At 36.5% G+C, this 21,027-nt stretch overlaps 1 protein-coding gene across 3 annotated transcripts in view; it reads right to left on the bottom strand.

Moving 5' to 3' along the window:
- The window catches only part of PPP2R3B (protein phosphatase 2 regulatory subunit B''beta), a 41,013-nt gene that overhangs the window by 5,167 nt on the left and 14,819 nt on the right, over positions 1–21,027 (bottom strand). For all 3 annotated transcript variants that reach the window (XM_081949531.1, XM_081949529.1, XM_081949530.1), the window contains 7 exons: positions 10,601–10,786; positions 8,592–8,695; positions 7,309–7,411; positions 6,758–6,832; positions 6,046–6,132; positions 1,978–2,134; positions 116–164 (listed from right to left, as the gene is read on the bottom strand). In XM_081949531.1, the coding sequence (XP_081805657.1) occupies positions 116–164; positions 1,978–2,134; positions 6,046–6,132; positions 6,758–6,832; positions 7,309–7,411; positions 8,592–8,695; positions 10,601–10,786 (761 nt within the window). The remainder of the gene's footprint in view (positions 1–115; positions 165–1,977; positions 2,135–6,045; positions 6,133–6,757; positions 6,833–7,308; positions 7,412–8,591; positions 8,696–10,600; positions 10,787–21,027) is intronic.

Here is a 21,027-nt window from a genome sequence, read left to right on the forward strand (position 1 = left end):
TTTATTTATTTATATTTATTTGAATTGTTTACACTAAAAGGGCTTTTTATTATAGTATACTTTGCCACATAATTTAGATAGGAAATATATGCCGTATGATTTTTTAAAAATATACCTTGTTACAGCTCCAGAGAAAATCCTCTCTATCATCCGATTAGATATAGCTGTGAAAAAAGGGAAAATACTAATATTCAATTTGGTTATGTCTGAAGTTATTCATTTATACTTTTTAAACTGTGTTAAAAAAAACCTCCCCCATTTTTAAACAGCATCAGCAATTACTTAGGAAAAAATTATATTTCTCTTATTCAATAAGTATAGCGATAAGGATGTACTTTCCCCTGCCCATTAGCAAATCTGAATTTTAAAATGTATCTTGCTTTTTTGCTACAGTACGTGAAACTAACTTCAGGCACTTATTTCCTGCTTCTACTGAATTTGAAATCAAGGAAGAAATATTGCCTTACTCTTGGTGTTAAGCACAGAAAAGTTCACCCTGAAGAGAAATCAAGACAAAGCTTGTTGCAATGCTCATCCCCCTCAAATGAGCCCCTTTTCAATACCCCTCTCCTCAAATCCTCAAATACCAATGGTATGCTGCTTTTATCCCCATTGTGGGAACAAAGACAGTTGTTGCATATACTGTATACATATAACATGTAGGTATCACATGCATACATATAGCATGTTGGCTCAGCTGGTCCGTCCCCATTTGAAGGATTCTTGGCTAGGATTTGAAGGATTTGTGTACAATCCAAATGGCAAATTCTATTAATATTTGCAAATTGCAAACATAGGCGGAGTTTACAACAGAAGAATGAAAACGCTACTCTGTGAAAGAAACTGCCTTTTCCCTAAGTCACTGGCACACTGGCCATTCCTGCTAAAGAACACATTTCAGCATCTAGTGTTAGCTAGTCTGGTGCTTTAACAGTACAGACATCCTAATAACAAACAAAGAGAGAGAAAGCATCTCTGTTTATAGCTCCTCAGTGGTTTTCAGGGTGCCCCATCAGTGCCAGTGTTTAAACTAATCAAGATTTCAGCATTGGTACTAGCCAAATGGCTAGCATACCAACAACCACCTTTGGATAAGCAGAATTTGAAAGAACAAAGCTTAATATTTGAATCTTCTTAAGAAGAAAGATACAAGCATTCATGTTCATTCATTTTTAAGCATTGTTGCTCTTAAAGAGACACATAATAAAGTACTGGTTTGTCCTATCAGTGTTAGTGGGGGTGGTCTGGTGGCTCCTTGATCAGGTTGCAGTTTACTGCTACTTGTTTGTCTGTGTTACCATAGTAGTTCCTTGTTTGGATTATTGTTTATATCTTGATTGTTGGTCTGGTGTTAATTTTGATATTAATCTCTCCTCATCTGGGTATTGATTGCTGCTAAGTGTTTAGGTCTTTTTTTGTTTCCTTTTTGGCTTTTTGAATCATATATAGATGTGGTTTATCTCTATGTGCCTGTTAATGACCAATTTATCAGAGTGCCCAAACTTCCAGGCATTTTCTAGCATTTTTGGACTTGGCTTGGTCTAGGATGCTGACACTTTCCCAGTTGAAACTATAGTTAAAAAATTGGTCTTAACTCCCTTAGGAAATAATGTGCAACTGTACTGAATAAATTTTAGATTTTAATTTCTACTTTTTAGAATACTGCCATCTTTCTGAAAAGTAGAAAAAAAATAGAAAATTACCAAAACTCAGAGTAATTCTCAACACTAAGAGCATCAGAAATGTAAATATGTTCTGACATCTCAGCTATTTGTCTTTACATATTTTGTAGAAGTTTGCAATCATTTTTAATTTTTAATTTTTTTAAATTGCTTTATAGTTTTAGAATTGTAAGCTACTTAGGATCATTTGGTTGAGTTAGGAGGCTACAGAAATTGAATAAATAAATAAAATATGCACATAATCCATGAACATTAATATAATTTTATTTTGAACTAAATTGATATCATATCATACCGTGGTCATTATGTTGAGCTAAATCCTTTTGGTCGATGTAAAGATCGTGGTCTGTATCTAGCTCCCAAAATTTACAATAAATTACATAAAAATGTTCGTAAGAGAAGTATTCTGTCAGCTGGTTAATATCTACTTCATCTTCTAACAACGTCACATTCTATTGAGAGAGAGAAACATTGAGAAAATTAAGGCATGAAACTCATTGATTGGTATAAGTTATAACAGGTTGAAGTTTCCAATATCTTAACCTCATTGTGAATTTACTCCAGTCCCAATCACTTAATACCAGGCAATTTATAATAACTAGTTTACATACTTACTTCAACAACTTGAAATACAACTACACAAATTGAAATAGGGAAGAAAATGGTAAGTGAGCACCTATCTACCCTAGACGAGTTCAAATCACCAGGACCGGATGGATTACACCCCAGGGTTCTGAAGGAACTAGCAGACGAGATCTCAGAACCACTGAATTATATCTTTCAGAGATCCTGGAACACCGGGGAACTACCAGAGGACTGGAAAAGAGCTAATGTGGTTCCCATCTTCAAAAAAGGGAAAAAAATAGATCCAGGAAACTACAGACCTATCAGCCTGACCTCAATACCAGGAAAGATTCTGGAAAAAATAATCAAGCAACGAATTTGCGAACACCTAGAAGCAAACAAAGTAATATCCAAAAGCCAACATGGATTTGTTAAAAACAGATCATGCCAGACTAATCTTATTGCATTCTTTGATAATGTGACAAAATTAGTGGACCAGAGGAATGCCGTTGATATAGTTTACTTGGACTTCAGTAAGGCTTTTGATAAGGCAGACCATAACCTACTACTAGAAAAAGTAGAAAAAAGTGGGTTGGACAGCATCACCACCAAATGGATTCGTAACTGGCTGACCAACCGCACTCAACGGGTAGTCCTCAATGGAACTGCATCTACATGGAGGGAAGTATGCAGTGGAGTACCCCAAGGCTCTGTTTTAGGCCCAGTACTCTTCAACATCTTCATCAATGATTTGGATGAGGGAATAAATGGGGAACTCATCAAATTTGCAGATGACACCAAGCTGGCAGGAATAGCCAACACTCCAGAAGATAGGCTTAAGATACAGAAGGATCTTGACAAACTTGAACATTGGGCACTATCTAATAAAATGAAATTCAATGGTAAAAAGAGTAAGGTTCTACATTTAGGCAACAAAAATGGAATGCACAGGTACAGTATAGGTGGTACCTTGCTCAGTAGTAGTAACTGTGAAAGGGATCTTGGAGTCCTAGTGGACAACCATTTAAATATGAGCCAGCAGTGTGCAGCAGCTGCCAAAAAAGCCAACGCAGTCCTAGCTGCATCAACAGAGGGATAGAATCAAGATCACGTGAAGTGTTGATGCCGCTTTATAATGCCTTGGTGAGGCCACACTTGGAATACTGCATTCAGTTCTGGTCGCCACGATGTAAAAAAGATGTGGAGACTCTAGAAAGAGTGCAGAGAAGAGCAACAAAGATGATTAGGGGACTGGAGACTAAAACATATGAGGAACGGTTGCAGGAACTGGGTATGTCTAGTTTAATAGAAAGAAGGACTAGGGGAGACATGATAGCAGTGTTCCAATATCTCAGGGGTTGCCACAAAGAAGAGGGAGTCAAACTATTTTCCAAGGCACCTGAGGGTAGAACAAGAAGCAATGGGTGGAAACTAATCAAGGAAGGAAGCAACTTAGAACTGAGGAGAAATTTTCTGACAGTTAGAACAATTAATCAGTGGAAAAGCTTGCCTCCAGAAGTTGTGAATGCCCCAACACTGGAAGTCTTTAAGAAGATGTTGGATAGCCATTTGCCTGAAACGGTATAGGGTTTCCTGCCTAGGCAGGGGGTTGGACTAGAAGGCCTCCAAGGTCCCTTCCAACTCTACTATTGTATTGTATTGTATTGTAACTGATACATAATCAATCAAAATAATATAGTCATTCAACATATGACTTAGGATGGTATAGACCAGTACAAATTACTAATAACAAGAATCAAAAGAATCAAATATAATAATGCACACTGTGGTCAGGGCAACTCAAACAACAAAAAATCATCAATCAAGATGGACTCATAAAACCTCAAGGCAGGTCTTCAAAGTCTTTCAGGAGGTACACAGCATCTGAGCCATCATGGGGAACACTGTTTCATGAAGCAGGTGACAAATAGTGACAAATAAGCCACATCTCTTGGATCCCAACAAATAGCATTTGCTTAAGGGACAGCACCCAAAGCATGTGAAACCTGTCAGATGGACAGAGGAAACTAGAGAAAGGCAATCCAACAAATAACCAGGCTCTGTCTTATGAAGGATCTTATAACTGATGACCAGCTATCTTAATTAGCTTGGAAGTTTACTGGCAACCTGTGCAGTGTTAAATTGTCATACAGAAGTTGCCTATAACAACCAGTGATGTACTCTCACGACCTACATTTTCAGAGTGGTCTTCAAAGACAGCTTTATATAGTGCACACTGCAATAATTCAGAGTCATGAGTGACCATGAGGGGCCTTCTGATCTAGTAATGGGGCAGTTGGCAATGCAAGATGGATTTGTACAAAGGTCCTCTGAACCACAACGGCACCTGCTCTTTAAACACAAGCTGTCAGTCTAGGAGGACCCTCATATTGTGCACTGGGCTTGTGTGGGCAGTGTGACACCATCCAGAAATAAGGATGGACAATTCCTACTATTTATTATTTTGGTTTTACCGGTTTAAAGCCTATGTTTGCTGTCCAGAATTGCAATTGTTAGATGGGTAGCTATATAAATCAATGGAATGAATGAATAAATGCATCCCTAGATCCAGACACCCTTTCATGGATTACTGCCTTGTCGTGGCAAAGGGGCTTGTGCAGGGTCCCCCAAGACGGATAGGTCATAGCAGAGGGCTCTGACAAAACGTGACCCACTGGAGAAGGAAATGGCAACCCACTGCAGTTATCTTTGCCATGAAAACTTCATGGATAGCGTTGTCCATGGGTCGTGATGGGTTGGACACCACTTTGCAACTGACAACGACAACAAATCCGGACAACTCCCAACTCCACAGCCATTAATCTTGCTAGGATTGATCTGTTTTTTTTTTCTGTGCAGATTCCACAGCCTCCCAGAGGCAAAACTTCAGTGGCATCATATGGCTGTCCAAGAGTTGAGATATACAGTATACTTATAGGAACCTCATCCAATGTCTTCATATAGATGTTTAGACAGAAGTAGGGAGAAACCAGGCCCTAAGGCCCTCTACAAAGTGAAATCAAGGGCTACCCCTTACTCCATCAATGGGCCATAGAGGAAGGGAACCTCGCAATAATGAGGCCCCCTACTTTAAATCACCAGAGCCACTCCAAAAAGATAATCAATAGCATTAAAGGTCATGGATCAATCAAGGAAGAGTAGGATGGACACACCACCATCATTTCTGTCCTGTCCTAAGACATCCACAAGTGCAATCAATGCCTTCTTGGTTCCATGCCAAAATTTGAAACTGATTGTAAGCCACCCTGATAATCCTGACTGGAAAGGATCCAACTACTTTTATTTCCTCCAAAACCAGGTGAAGCTGCAGTGTGACCAATTTCTTATCAATATTCCCCAGACAGGAAATGCTGGACCTGGTCAGAAAGCATATGACGTTGTTGGGATCAGCAATGTTTTCCTGAGGAAAGTGCAGATCACCTCCCCCTTAAATGAAGGGAGAATCACGCCTTCGCTAAAGAATGAATTGATCTCTGCTTGTACCTAGTCACACATCACTTCCTAGGATGCCTTAAACTAGCATCACAACTTGAGATAAATTTTATACTCATTAAAATCTGTAGAGAAACTTTTAAATTGCTGCTACTGAATTTGCAAAAGTACAGCAGAAGCTAACGTTAGTTTCCATTAAGCCAAGTTAAAATCAAGCAATGCCATCAGAAATGTAAAATTTCCTAAGTTCATTTCTAAATAGAAATAATCTGTAAAGAATTTTGTAATGATCCACCTGAATAGTTAATCAGTAAAATTTATTTTATTACAAAATTGCATGTCATACCTGTAAAAAGCTGCTTTTTCTGAGTTCATTACAAGTGATTCTTCCTGTCCACGACCTGTTTACTGTATAAAATATCCTTTGTATTACCTACAAGAAAATATAGGGTGTGACTGTTATATTAATCATATACATTACTACCAAAGTGCTTAAATATTTCAGTAATTTGCCAGCTTATTCATACATATTTTGGGGTACATATATTTAGAATTTACCATTTAGGAGGACTAAATCAATTCAGAGTATTAATATTTGTATCTTTTTCCAGGTTATATCCTTTCCATCTGGAATCAAATAAAACACAACTACTCTGTACATTGTTCCAAACTATTTACAGAAAATAGCAGCATCTAACAAACTATGGCCATCCTTGAAAATGGAAGACTAAACTGGCTGATGAACTTTTAAGGGAACAAGGCTTATTTAGCCAAATGAAATGAAAGATTAGGGGTGACATGATGCCTGTCTAATGGTAACTGAGGGGCTGTCAAAGGGATGAGATGGTTGACTTATTCTCCAAAGCACCCGAGGGAAGGACAAGAAGCAATGGATGGAAGTTTGTTTAAAAAAAGATCCCATCTGGAACTAAGGACAAATTTCCTGATTATAAGAATCTCTAATTAATGGAATAGCTTGCCTCCTGGATCAATAGATCAATAGCTACCGCATTTAGATGATCCACATGAAAAATAGCTTCTATGCGGAAGATACTTACCGTTGTAATGTACCGTGAATGAAATTCTGATGCTTCCTTTAAGAAGACTAGACTAGGATGACTATTGACCACATCCTAAGTATGAAGGATGAAAGAGGCATCAGTTCAGAATTTTATCAGCTACTATGTAATGAAACAATTGAAATCTGCCAAATCATAACAACATAGGGGGTACATTTATAACATCATAAGCAAAATATTCAAATTGTTTCAAGATAATATAACTTAAGTTTCATTTTTAAATAAAAATAAATAAAATGCATGCAAAATTTGCATGAACAAAACTCTCCCCTCCATCTCCACCTCCCTGTCTGCTGAGTTGAAAAGGTTGGAGATCACTGGTTTAGTGAACAGAATTCTCTTGTTTTCATATAATATAATAAGTTTCTATCCACCAGCTACCACGCCAAGGGCTTGGTAGACTAAATTTAGTCATTTCTGATTTCTTACATAATAATGAAACATAACTGAGTCAACGAATAGTTCTGGAAAGACGGGTTGATTGGGTGTGCATTTCTGTGGTAATAATGAAGAAAAAAAAAGGAATTTACTTGTAAAAATGGAATGAAGTCTTCTTGTACCAGATAATTATATCCAGGACTCTTTAGAAGGTGAACAAACTTGGCAGCAGCATCATGACAGGTCTGTAATATTCTGCAAAGCATAATTTATCTAATTTACACAGATCTAGAACATTTATATATCTTATTTGTCAATCTTAAAATATATTCACAAGTATGAATAACATTTGTGTTAGGCCACCTGGAACACCAGTCCCTTTGAAATAAATAAGGTATATGGCCCTTTTGAATGAACACTATGAAAAGTTTGGAAGAAGAAAGGTGACGGGGGATAGAGGTCTGTTTTCAAATTTACAAACTTATTGCAGACTAATGGCTTTCCTTTTCCAGCTTCTGTTTTCATATATAATGATCAACCATGCATAACATAGGATTCAGCACTGAGATGAAAAAAGAAAAATCTCATATATATTCCCACTATGGCAAAAGGAATTGCCTTGTTCATCACCTGAATTTATATACAATTATCTGACTGTGCTATATTAAATTGTCAGCATTCATTACATATAAAATGGGCAGTCTTGATCCTGTACTACTAGGAACAGGCATGGGTCCTTTGAAAGTAAAAGTCCATTGAAGAGAGGGGGGAAAACCCTATAAAGGTAAGCCAAATTCTCTTCTCACCTCAGATTTCAGAGATAATTCACCTTTTGTTTCTATTCATTCTCTCTTAAAATTTCCCTCATCCTCCTTCAAAATTAAGCAAGTTTAAAGAAGAACAAATGTTCAGCCTAGAGGACAGTAGAATCCTGAATGTCAAATTCTTTCAACTGTCCTGTATGTCATCGTAGAATTTATGAACATGGAACACTGAAAGTTAAGTAAGTTAAATTCAGCAATGTCTTTCCCTCCCCAACTTCTATCATATGTCATTCATTTTGCCTTAAAAAAAAATCTTTCAAAACAATTTAAATTTGCCCCAAAATTAAAATGCCCCAACACTGGAAGTCTTTAAGAAGATGTTGGATAGCTATTTGTCTGAAACGGTATAGGGTTTCCTGCCTAGGCAGGGGGTTGGACTAGAAGACCTCCAAGGTCCCTTTCAACTCTACTATTGTATTGTATTAAATAATCAATTCCAATAGAATTTAGATCCCAAAATGTGTCTTCTTGGGATGCGAGCGGATGAAAATGTTAAAAGCTATCCCTCAACTGTCTTTTTCATTAAAATAACAACCAGATTTTCCTTAAAAAAAAACTTCAAGTAATATTTTAAAACAAATTAAGTAACCTTACAGGAAATGCATACTTACTTTCGCCACATAGCAACAAACTTATGAACTGATACAAATCCTGTGCGCTCTCCTCCAGCACAATAAAATAATGGACCTTTCCAGTAAAGGGGGCAGTCACAGGCCTAGAATTAAGAAGTATCATTAAAAAGCAACAACTGGCATTTATTCTTGCACACCTTCAGGGCCTATTAAGTATGGCAAGAGTTTGGTAAAAGAAAGACGATTCTAGAAAACGGAATGATGATTCTAATTTATCTTTATTTTAATATTTATATCATGTTTCCCCAGGCAAACCAGCATGTTCAGAAAGTGTTGAATGATTTAAAAAAGTTGTCTCATCCAGAGAACCAATGGGAACTGCACAATGCACTGAACAAAAGTGAACAAACAGGCGTACACCCTGCACAATATGAATGTCAGGCCTTTCTTTCCCAAAACCCTGCAGATCATAGGTGGGGTTCTGCCAGCATTACTGCTGGTTTTCAACCTGTGCGCAATGTGCGCACGCACTCGCCATATGTGCAGTGTGCACATGCGCTGTTCAATATAAATAGTTCCGCGCACATGCGCAGAACAATTTACAGTGAACTGCGCACCCGCAGCCACTAAAATCCAAAATAACGGCGGCCAAGCGGCAGTGAGGGAACCGGTTCGGGGGCGTGGCAGGCCTGGGTCGCTACCAGTTTGAACCGGGCTGAACTGGCAGCAACCCACCTCTGCTACAGATAATACATTATAAAGACTAATGGTTTGAATTCTAACTTGGTCTTGTTTTACAGTGACGTTAAGGCGTTAAGGCACCAGGTTAGAAAACAGATGACCCTAAGTTCTAATTCCGCCTTAGGCATGAAAGCTGGCTGAGTGACTTTGGGACAGTCACTCTCTCTCAGACCAATTCATCTCACAGAGTTATTATTATTGTTGTGAGGAAAACAGGAAGAGGAAGGTGTGTTGGATATATTTGTCACCATGAATTATTTGTAAAAATAATAAAGGCAGGATACAAACGAATAGATCAGTAATTCAGAATCATTTTTCATGTTTCTAAATTTCACATCCCTGCAGGAAGTACAAAAAAATGTCAAAACCTCTGCATTTTGCAATGTTTGAGACTTAAAATAATTAATCAAAAAGATTTCAACATCAGTTTTTTTGTGCCCATTGAAGAAAATTAACTGCAAGTATGTACTATATGCAAAGAGAGCTGCTCCATTCCAGAATGTATTTGTTTGATAATACATGGGGAGGGGGGAAGGAGTGTGATGTATGACACCCCCCCCCCCCCAATGGCTCATTTTTTTGGGTAACATTAATTTTGGTTTACTATTTTAGATTATTTTCATTCTGATTTGTTTTGGCTGAGTTCAATGGTCTATCTTTGTTAGGGATGTAACCCTAGGCTTGGCTTGGCAATGTATATAAGCTATGATTACTGTACTATTACTTTAAATGCTTAGGAGATGTAATTGGTTTGTTACCTCAAGCAGCCATAAGAGGGAGCCAGAATGGCTGTTAACTCTCTGTTTTCTTAGAAGCTGATCGGTGTATACTGAGGTATTGTGGTTTGCTACTGTTTAGCTATACTTTGTGTGTTAGACTGACTATTTTGATAACTGAATTACTGAACCGTGAACGACGTGGACTGTTAACCGGACTCTGAATACTTCTATATTTCTACATAGTAAACTACTCTATTTTTATACTATTCAGTGTCTCTGTATGCTGGTTTGTGCATGTTATTCCATATCACTCTCATTACGCTTCTCTGCATACTCGCTCTCCCAATGGGGAGCTTAATTACTTAACAATCTTATTCCTAGATTATATTGGTGTCATGTACATTTTCTCCTGGCAGAAAAAGAAAAATGAAATAAAATTAAGTTGGCTATGCTGTAATGTACTAAATGTTTTAAGTACTGTTAAATAAAACAAATAGGACTGAATTGGACAACATTTCAGCGCAAATAAGGTTCTAAATTGTCTCTTTGCATCTTGTAGGCAAAAAAAGAAAACATCTCACTACTCACCTTTGCAACTTTGCCCATATCTTCTAATGTAGCTCGCTCATTGGGAAACTGGGAGAAAGTTTTGTCTATCTTTGCAATAATAGCATCAATGTTGACTTTATCTTTTGGACACCCTTGAGGAAAATAAAATGTTGGAATGGTTTGGCTCAGAGACGGTGTTAAAGATTCCTCTTTCTTTGACTGAACCTGGAGTAAAAGGAAAGTGACAGTTTAAAAAGAGGATTTTCAGCAATCACACAATATTATTGTTTTTTAATCCTCTAAATATACAAAAACTAAACACAAACGGAGATTAAATTGGTCTCAGTGGGACTTCTCACTAGAGAGATGGATTGGATTGGGCTGTAATAGTCAAACATGATACGTACATTAAGATTTTAATAAAGCTGAAATCTGAGGAAAAACATGGAAAATGAAGTGGTTTTTTTCCTGATACAAAATCTTTATTTGCCCTGCCACCACTTGGCCTAGTTTTAGAAACACATTTCTGGCAAATATTTGCACTTTTTAAAAAGGTTATCTATTACTGGAAACAGCATTACCCATCAAGTCACAAGCAAATAATAAATAGCTTAGCTAGAAGTGACTACACTTTAATTTCCACTTTGATACATCCCTATCTTTCCTGAGAGCACACACTTTCCACTCCGAAGTCAGATGGGGAGAACAAGGGGTGGGAAAAGACATTTGCCTTCTTGGAGATGTATGTGGCTGCTTTAAAATTAGTCTCCATTTAAAGAGAGAGAGAAAAAAAATCCTTCTCACAATAGCTGTGATAGTCTACTACTCAGAATTTTAAAAGCAGTAGTGACATTACTGGAAAATAATAAAAATTGTGAAGGGAGACCGTCCTTACAGTCATGCTATCTTCCGAAAATATTACTACACACAGTTAATGATAAAAGATGCAATATCTCAAAACTGTAACCTCTGACTAGTTACAATTAAAATGAAAAGATTACCAAGGAACAAATCAAAATGCAGTATGTATAATTTCTAGGGGTTGAAACTCACCAGTACTATTCATCAACTGCTACAATGAAAAATGTAATTAGGTTATAAAAAAATGTAAAAAGGAAAACATGCTTAAAACTTGGAAACTTGTCTGTGATAGGTTAAAGGATAAACTTTGGTTCAGAAGTATAGGCAAGTTTCACTAAAGGCTCAATCCTCACGAGAAGCAAAAGGGATATGGCTAGGCCTTTTTCATAATAATTGTTGCAGGGGCCACCTACTCATCAAAAGGCTTCTACCCATTTGACTTGAGTAATTGTGGGCAGTGGTCTAGTCTAGGGGTGTCAAACTCAAGGCCCACAGGCTCCATCTGGCCCATGGGGTGCTTAGATCTGGCCTTTGGGGCCACCCTGTAAACAGCAAAGTACCAGCCTGTGGTGCCTCTGCCAGCAAAAATGGAGCTTGAGTGGGAAGGCACATGCCCCCCCCCCCAGCTCAGTTTTTGCTGGCAGAGGGCTGCAGGAGGCCATTGCAGCCAAAAAATGGGGCTGGGGGGGTGTTGTGCATGTCCTCCCACCCCACTTCCATTTTCGCTGGCAGAGAGTTAGCAAAACAAACTAAAAACAAAACAAAAGGAGAAATGTTTACCCTTTTGCATTTGAGCTTCCAAGAAGGGACAGGAAAGGAGAAAGGGAAAGAAAAATAAGGAAAGATTGGAAGAGAGCAAGGAAGGAAAAATATGGAAAGATGGGAAGGAAGAAGAAAGGAGAATAAAGAGGGTAGGAAAAAAGAAGAAAAGAGATTATGAGAGTGAGTGAGGGTCTGAGGGAAGTCCTGCCTTAGCACTTGGCCACTACAGGTGCCCCGACATGAGTGATGCTGAGCTGGCCATGCCCCATCCCCTGAGTCAAACACAATCCTCAATGAAATTGCGTTTGACACCCCTGGTCTAGTCTGATGGCTTTGTTAATGTAGTTTGGTGATGTAGTTACGGCTGACCTTATTTTATTCATTTACCAGAACATGTGGACTGGAACGGTATTTGTAAATTACACCCACATACACCCACAATAACTAAAAACATATTAGGTGATATATTAAAAGCAAAGTAATATTTGATATCGATTTTACTCAGTAAATAACATTTCTGAGACTTTCAGAATAATATCCAGCAATCCCATTTTTTATTTAGCCATCTATCCTTTGAAAAAAATGTGCAAAACAGTGTTTAAAGACAAGATTTTCATATTATAATTTATTATGGGCTTTAAATATAATTTTTGCACTATAAATGGTATAAAATTATTAGAAATCTTTTACATTCGTGTGCATGGGTGACTGATAAAATGCTACATACTTTGATAGAAATTTATAATTTTATAAATATTTCTGTGAAAATAAGATACTTCTAACACATAATTTTACATTTTTGCATTTTATATTATATTTTATAACTGTATCACTTTTTGCACTAGCAGCATAAAATATTTGTAATTAATTATTTTCTCTTACTATGGAAATTATTTGTAAAAAATGCTGAGATTCATTGAAGGCAAGTTTATTGGTTAAAATATTTCTAAGTTCAAAATACTGATTTATGGCAACGTTGCACCTAGTAATACAATTTTTAAACAGTTAATGTAATTTTTTGTGTGTAGATTGCTGAACTATTGAGCACTATTATCTTGTAATACTATTAGTATCATGGTGGAATGTCACACATGAATATTTTTCTGGACTAATTAAAGTTTATCTGCTGTATATCTGGGTATTATTTTTCTGTATTATTTCTATTTTTAGCATGTATACAGCAGAAACGGAAACAAAAATGGAACACACACAAATCGGCAATATGACTTTGATGTGAGAATGATCACATTATAAAATGTTCAACATTCCTTTTAATGTGTAATTCATGTTTTTGTTTTGTGTCACCTGCTGCTTAATTCAGCTTCTGATCCCTTGCTATCTGTGCAAACTATTCAAACAGTGAGATAACGGCACAATTAACATGTGTTCAGTACTAGCTTATGAACTGTTTAGGTATACAATACTGTTCTCATAATGAAAAACTGACTTGTTCATATTTTGATAGAAAACAAAAAGTGATTAAACATTATGATGCTTATTCAATAGGACTACCTGCTAATAAAACACATTTTTTTTTTAAAAAAAACACACCATCAGATTTTACAAACCAGGACTAAACAATCATGACCTTCATTAAAATTTAAGCCACTACTCAGCCCAAATTACCAAATAAAATGTCTTGGGTTGCTCTCAAGTATTAGTGGTTGCTTTAATGCTTTCATGATTAATGCTGTACTGAGTTTCAATCTCTTCTTCTGAAATGTGATTAAGGAAAAATGAGGAAAGCATGTTGAACCCACGAAGTCTGCGGTTTGACACAGACTCATGATGACATGCTTGGAAGTACCAGGCTAACTTGACTGGATCATACCCAGCTATATGCAAAACTGATGCATTTTTTTACTCTTTGGGCAAAGATCTAATATATAATTTAGTCGTAATTTGAATCCGTCTTCAGCACTATGCAGAACACAGACGTTTTGAGAGCTCAGAGTAAAAATTTTACATGATGGATTAATGATAATGTTGAAAATGCTAATTCTATGTGGCATCGCATTGTAAGTGGAGAGTATGTATGACAGAGAAAAGCTAAATTCCATTTTTAGGTGATAAAATGCTAATCTTATAACATTCAACTCCCCCTCCCCCCCCATTGTTAGCTTTACATTTTTCAAAAGCATAGTACAGTGATGGCTAACCTTGTTTTCCTCGTGGGCCGAAATCGTGCCCACACCCAAAATGCAATCCGCCCTGCCCCCTGCACATACATGCGTGACCCCCCCATGGCCTACTCAGCCTCCTCAACTATGGGGAGGCGTTTTCGCTCTCCCCAGGCTCCGGAGGATTTCCTTGAGCCTCCGGGAGGGCAGAAATGGCTTCCCCCGGGCTCCGGAGGCCCTCCCTGAAGCCTCCTGGCACCAAAAGCAGAGTGCGCACCCCCGCACCAAACCTCCTGTGCTTCCCCCTCCCCCCGCACATGTGCGCGTGTCTCCCGGATGCATGGCAGAGACCCAAAAATTAGCTGGCCAGCGGAAGGTGTGCAGCATGTGCAGTGGAGCTGAGCTGGGTGACGGCTCGTGTGCCATCTGTGGCACTCATGCCATAGGTTCACCATTACAGGTATAGTCAGTCAGCTTTTTATTTGGTGGAATTACAAGGGCATTTTCTTGTGCTTTTTTTTTACTGCATAATCAATAGTATTCTAATAATAGCTATAAATACTCACGCATAGGATATGTGGAACACAACAGTCAAGAATTCATTATTGATCTAATCATAACTTAAAAAAAAACATTTCTAGTTGACATGTCAGCAAAGATAGGCTGAAGGGAGTAAGAGCAATAATTTGAAGGTGAAGTATACATCACTAGCATACCTACTAATCAAAAAGCATAGCTCGTCATAGCCTATTGCCTTAAACTGAAGAGAACATTTTAAAGAAGTTGGAGGTTTCAATTATCTTGCCTCAGTGCCTTCTGCAAAGAATTTTTTTAGGGAAAACCTCTTGTGACAACTGAAAGTGAAATTAAAATGTCAACAACACAACATACCATTTAAGCCTACAGGCCTTAATTACTTTCTCTGGAAGCCAATTTAAAGACAACTGAGCAATATATTAAGTCTTGGAATTAAGAAATGTTAATTATATTAACATATGTATATCCACAACAATACTTTTTCCTTTCACATTAGACTTTTGATAGTTAGAAAATACCAACAACTGTTTGGCTCAACCTGATTTCAAAGGATAGGCTGCATTTAAGTATACCCTTTAAATTTCAGAATAAATGTCATTGCTAACAATTCATTGCTCAAGGTACATTCAAATTATGAGCAAAATGAGTCAGACACTTTTAATGTTTATTTCCTTATTTATCAAACTTGAATGTAATGCCTTTAAGCATTAAAGCACAAATAGACTGCACTAATGCCTCATTATATCACATAGAGCAACGATACACTGAGTTTCCATTCTCTCATGTATTTAGATAAATAAAATGGTGCTTATTAACTGTATGTCTGCAATTTATATTGCAAAGCATTTTGACTTTAAAAGGAATATATTTCTTACTTCTGGTATAAACAATGGTATGCTTGTTTTGCAATTTATTGGAAGAGAAGTACCAGTTTATAATTTCTATAATACAAAGCAGCCATTGCTAAAGAAAGACTCTGTGTTTGTGCCTTATTATTGTTATTATCCATTGTGAGATAACAGAGATCTAACTTGGTCCTCCAGATATTTCGAACAATTCCAGGAGCTACAGCTAGCTTGGTTAATGTTTAGGAGTAATGGCATCCAAAATATCAGGGAACATTATTGTTGATACTAAACTCAGTTGCCAATTGTCCTTTATATATAAATGCTGTATAAAAAATAAAACAATTCAAAGTTATGTTTGTATGTCAACATAATCTACTGACTATTGAAGTTTTGTACTTCGTTAGAAAAGAAATCCTTACTGGAGGCTAGAATGGAATGCATGAAAGCCTTATTCAGGAAGAGGAAGTTCAGAAGAGCCCTGGGGTAGGCACAAAACAGTGTGTACGGCTCTGTGAATTCAGTCCAAAATTTAAAAGCCAATAAAGTGACTTACAATTGAAATTCTGTTACTTTCCATTTCACATGAACCACACAATCAAACAATCGTGATCAGCCAATCTAAGTTCTGTATATATTAAACCTTGGAAAACATATCAGGCTATGTACACATAATTGGTTTCCATCTACATTTTGTCTCATTGTAAAACAGCTAAATATACTGTTTATAATGTAGGTAACTACTAAAAGTGCTTTTTAAAAAAACCTTCACTATGCTGAGCTTCAAGGAAAAGTGATAGTACTGAGCATTCTTGTCTTATTTCTTGAAAGAGTTGATTGGCAAAGGAAATCAAGAACTACAAAAGGGCTTCTTTAGCAATACTCAGAATACAGGAAAAACAATCAGTACACTGGATGTATTCAACGGAGACAGCAAAATGCTAAAAAATAAAATAAAAAGTCAATGTTTTCAACTTTTATTTTGGCTCAATCTTTTCTGATAAGGAGGAATGTGAACTGCAGACAATTGTGAAATGGACAATGAAGAAAAGGGTACAAGTTTAGGATTGGGAGAAAGATGATAAGGGAATGAATGCTATTTTAAATGTGTTTTAATTTCCATGCCCGGGTGAGCTACGTCCTAAAGTACTGAAAGGACTAGTTCATAGTCAGCTTGAAATTTTACATCTTATCTCTGAGAATTCTGGTGAAATGCTAAGACAACTGAAGAAGACAATACTGGCCTGTCTTTCGAGAGGGACAAAGGAATGAATCGGGAATTATAATTCAGTTAGTATGATACTGATATCTGGGAGGATTCTAACATAGTCAAATGTAGTTGGGAGAGCTGCAGATGCAATATCTTGATTTCAGTAAACAGTTTGGCAAAATTATCCTACAGCATTCTGTTCAGGGTTAATTAAGCAAGGGATGGATGTTATCACAGGTAGATGCTTTATAGCTGGTTTAAAAATACTCCAAGAGTGTTCATCAGCAATGTTCCTCATTAAATTGGAGGGAGGCACGCAATGGGATGTTCCAAGATTCAGTACGGAATCCCATATTTTTTAAAAAATATTTTTATTTATAAATTGGATGAAAAGGTGGAAGAAATACTGATCAAGTTTGCAGTTGCCCTAAACTGGATGAAGCAGCAATATCTTATTGCAAAAAATAGAAATAAAATTCAAAACCAAGATTTAAAAAAAAAACCCAAGAACAATTGAACGGCATTCATTTAACAGAAACAGATGTAAAATTCTTCACTTAAAAAGCAAATTCGAATGTGCATGTATAGGATATGATACACCTGACTTAATAACAGTACTTACAGGAAATACATTCAAATTGCCGTTGACTATGAGTCAGCAGTGTGATATAGCTACAAAAAAGAAAAAAGCAATTTTGGCTGCAACAATAGGAGTATAATTTCTAAATCACCAGAATCTATTTCCAATTTACATTTCTTCAGTCGTACCCTATATCAAATATTATGTCCATACTTTTAAGATGCATTCAGAGACTGGAACAGGTTCAGAGAAGGAAAAAATGACTTAGGCCCTATGAAAAGACTTTGAAGGTACTGGGCATGCTTGGCTATCAGAAGACTGAGACTTTATACAGTAGAACCTTTGAACCATATGAAAGCATATTACACATAAGATCAAATTTTGTTTTGCATAATTCCAGAATTCAGGACACAAAATATTCAGTTAAAAATGCAGGAAGGCAGATTCTGATTGAATGCCAGGGGGAAAAAAAAAGGAGTCGCCTTGCAGCAACTTTGGTGGCACACAATTTAATACATAAATAAAATACAATAAATAAATAAGAAGAGTATGATAGTGGAGGAAAATACCCAGGCAAGTAATGGGCTTCCATTCCCTGGATATATTTAGATAGGGGTACATAGCCATCTGTTAGGAATGCTTTAACTTGGGATTCTTGTAAAATCATAGATTGGAAGGGACCTTGGAGGTTTTCTAATTCAATTGCCTTATATCCTTAGTCCTTTTATCATCGTGGACAAATGGTTGTCCAATCTTTTCCTGAAAACTTCCAAGGATGAAGCACCCACAATTTGTACTAAGCAATCATTTGGGCTCAATCACTAATGGCCCTTCAAAGTCTATGAGTTTGTTCTGAATATTTTATATTATGTAATTAACCACATAGATGAACCCATTAACTTTGTAGTCTAGACAAGCTGCCATCCAATTTTTGAGGCCAATAATGCATTTAATCCCAACTTGCAATATAGGATCAATCACAATCACGTTCAAAGTATCTTATTTGAAAGTCAGTTCTCATCAACAAAAGAATAAAATGTAACAGCAGGAATTGCACAATCCCATCCAACGGTTGAAGTCAATAGCTATATCAGGGAGCAGCAAAACACGGATCAGATGACAGATACTGGCAATGGTCTCCGAATTCTAGGGGCAAAGTTGGCAGTTGATTTGTGCATGAAAGTTCTAAAAACTCAATAGAAGTCTACAAATTTGCAGGCTGTAGTCTGTCGTAAATGATCATGCTTCTCTCGTGAACTACTTCTTATATTTTTATTTGATTAGGGGCTTTGAAGAAAAAGCCAACAGTAAATAAAATACTACTCTTCTCATTCTTAAATCAAATTAAAATAGCCAGATTAAAATATTCCATAATAGGATGCATAAATAGAAAATATTCAGCAATGCATTTGGAGACTAAGAATGGCCTATTTTTATTAAGTCTTCATTGAGTGGCTAATATTGCTGACATTGCATCAACGTATATTTGATATTTATATGCAATGTCTTATAAATCTTTACGTTTCATTTAGTGCACAATAGAATATTAAGAAGAAAAACCATAGAAGTGTAAAATAAAATGTGCATTTTAATATTTATATGCTTCTTTAAGAGATAGATCTTATAACAGAACAGTTCTCCAATCCAAAACAAGTTTCTGCATCTCTTACTCACTGCTACAAACACCTCTAGCAAAATCTGAAAATTGGATACTTCTAGATTTCATGGTCAGAATTCATTTAGGACATAAAGATTCCAGTGGAGAGGAAGGCAAGCCCCCAATGAGAAGAAATGGCAGCTGCAAAGACATATCCTCTTCATCTATTTCATATTACCATTTCAAGAACCTTAGGAGTTCTTTCTTAATCTATTTTGCTATATATATCTAGGGAGCCGCCTGTGTACATAAGATACACAATATTCATTTCTGAGTGCTGGCATCAAAAGAACTTCAAGTGGCTAGAAGGAAAAGTTAATACTGAAAAGTGCTGTGTACTCTGCTAAAGAGGAAAGTTTTAAAAAATTCCACAGGGAAACAATTATCTGCTTTATTATTGCCATTGTACTAAATCAGTGTTTCTCAACCTTGGCAACTTTTAAGTCCTGTGGACTTCAGCTCCCAGAATCCCCCAGCCAGCATTAAAGTCACCAAGGTTGAGAAACACTGTACTAAATGGAATCACTAATAATTAAGTTCAACTTCTTATCCTACTGTATGTGGATTTAAAAATGTTTCAGCTTTTCTTCTTTAAAAAGTTATTCATATTATTTCAAATGCACAGTCTCACAATAGGTGAAGCTATTGTGCAAAGATACGATGACATCTGGAACAGAAGCAACAATTCTGAGAGAAGCTCATAGTTTGACTGCAAAAGAGGGCATAGCTTAAATCTCTCCCCCCCCCCCCCAGGAAGAATTCACTGGATGCCTGACCTAATCTAGCCTTTTCCAACTTGTCTCCTGAGTGCCAGGACATGCTATTAAATTATTGTGGAAAGTACATTTTGTTGAATATATTTAAATCAGTAGATTTTATATATAAAGAAAGTATATTAAAATTTGCAATGACAAAACCAACAACAAAATCGACAGAATAGTTTAACATTCCTTTTCTTTTGAAAAAAAAAGAGGATGGATTGAAAACTTAAAACCCGCAAATCAAAACATTTTAATTACGTCCTGTTTGCTTATACTTTTTCACTCCCCCCCCCACATCTTGAGGAGAGGGAACTAGTCTTTGAGAAATTCAGATCTTTGTTCAGCCTCAGCCCGTATCCAAATCTCACAAGGAAAGCAGACTGTGGGAGCCTATCATTGTACTTTAAAGATACCATCGTGTGTATCCCAGCTATATTGATATCATTCCTTCTTTCTGATTGACCTCGCACAATCCATATATTCATAGGCATATAGTGGAAAAACTAGACTCTTTCGGAATCTACCACGCTATGCAAGTTCTCTGCATGCATGAACACGTGCATTTCAAAGTCAACTTCTGGGCATCAGGGGATTAGGAAAAACTCTTGGAAAAAAACAGCATTTACAAGACTAATATTTACTACACAGCCCTGAAAAAAGTAATGATGAATTGTATAATTTGCCAATTTAACATTTTGCTACTGACAACAATCAGCTGAAGTCAATGTTTTAATTATATTTATAGTTTTAAGAAAGAAAATGTAATCTTCTGTCCAACTATGTCCCTATGGAAATTCCCTCATTGGCAAATGGACAAAATATCGGTATTAGAAAAGCAAGCTGAAAAGAAATTAAAGAACTGAACACTGAAGCCAGTTAATAGTTCTCAGCATGTTCTATTTGGTCACAAATATTATTATTTGATCTTAAATATACTATGCAGAAGATAATGATCATAAATCAACACTTCTGAAACATATGATTTCTGCTATAAGACAATAATGTTCACTCACTTATAACATTCCTTTCAAATGTCCTTTATGTCATTTTACAGTACAAATAACATCATGTAATTCAGTATTTATTTTCAAATGTGTAATTACTCAATAAAATATGAAAAAAAGAAAAGCCTT

This window comes from Natrix helvetica, assembly GCF_964273705.1.
Source record: "Natrix helvetica genome assembly, chromosome: 3".
Lineage (NCBI taxonomy): Eukaryota > Metazoa > Chordata > Lepidosauria > Squamata > Natricidae > Natrix > Natrix helvetica.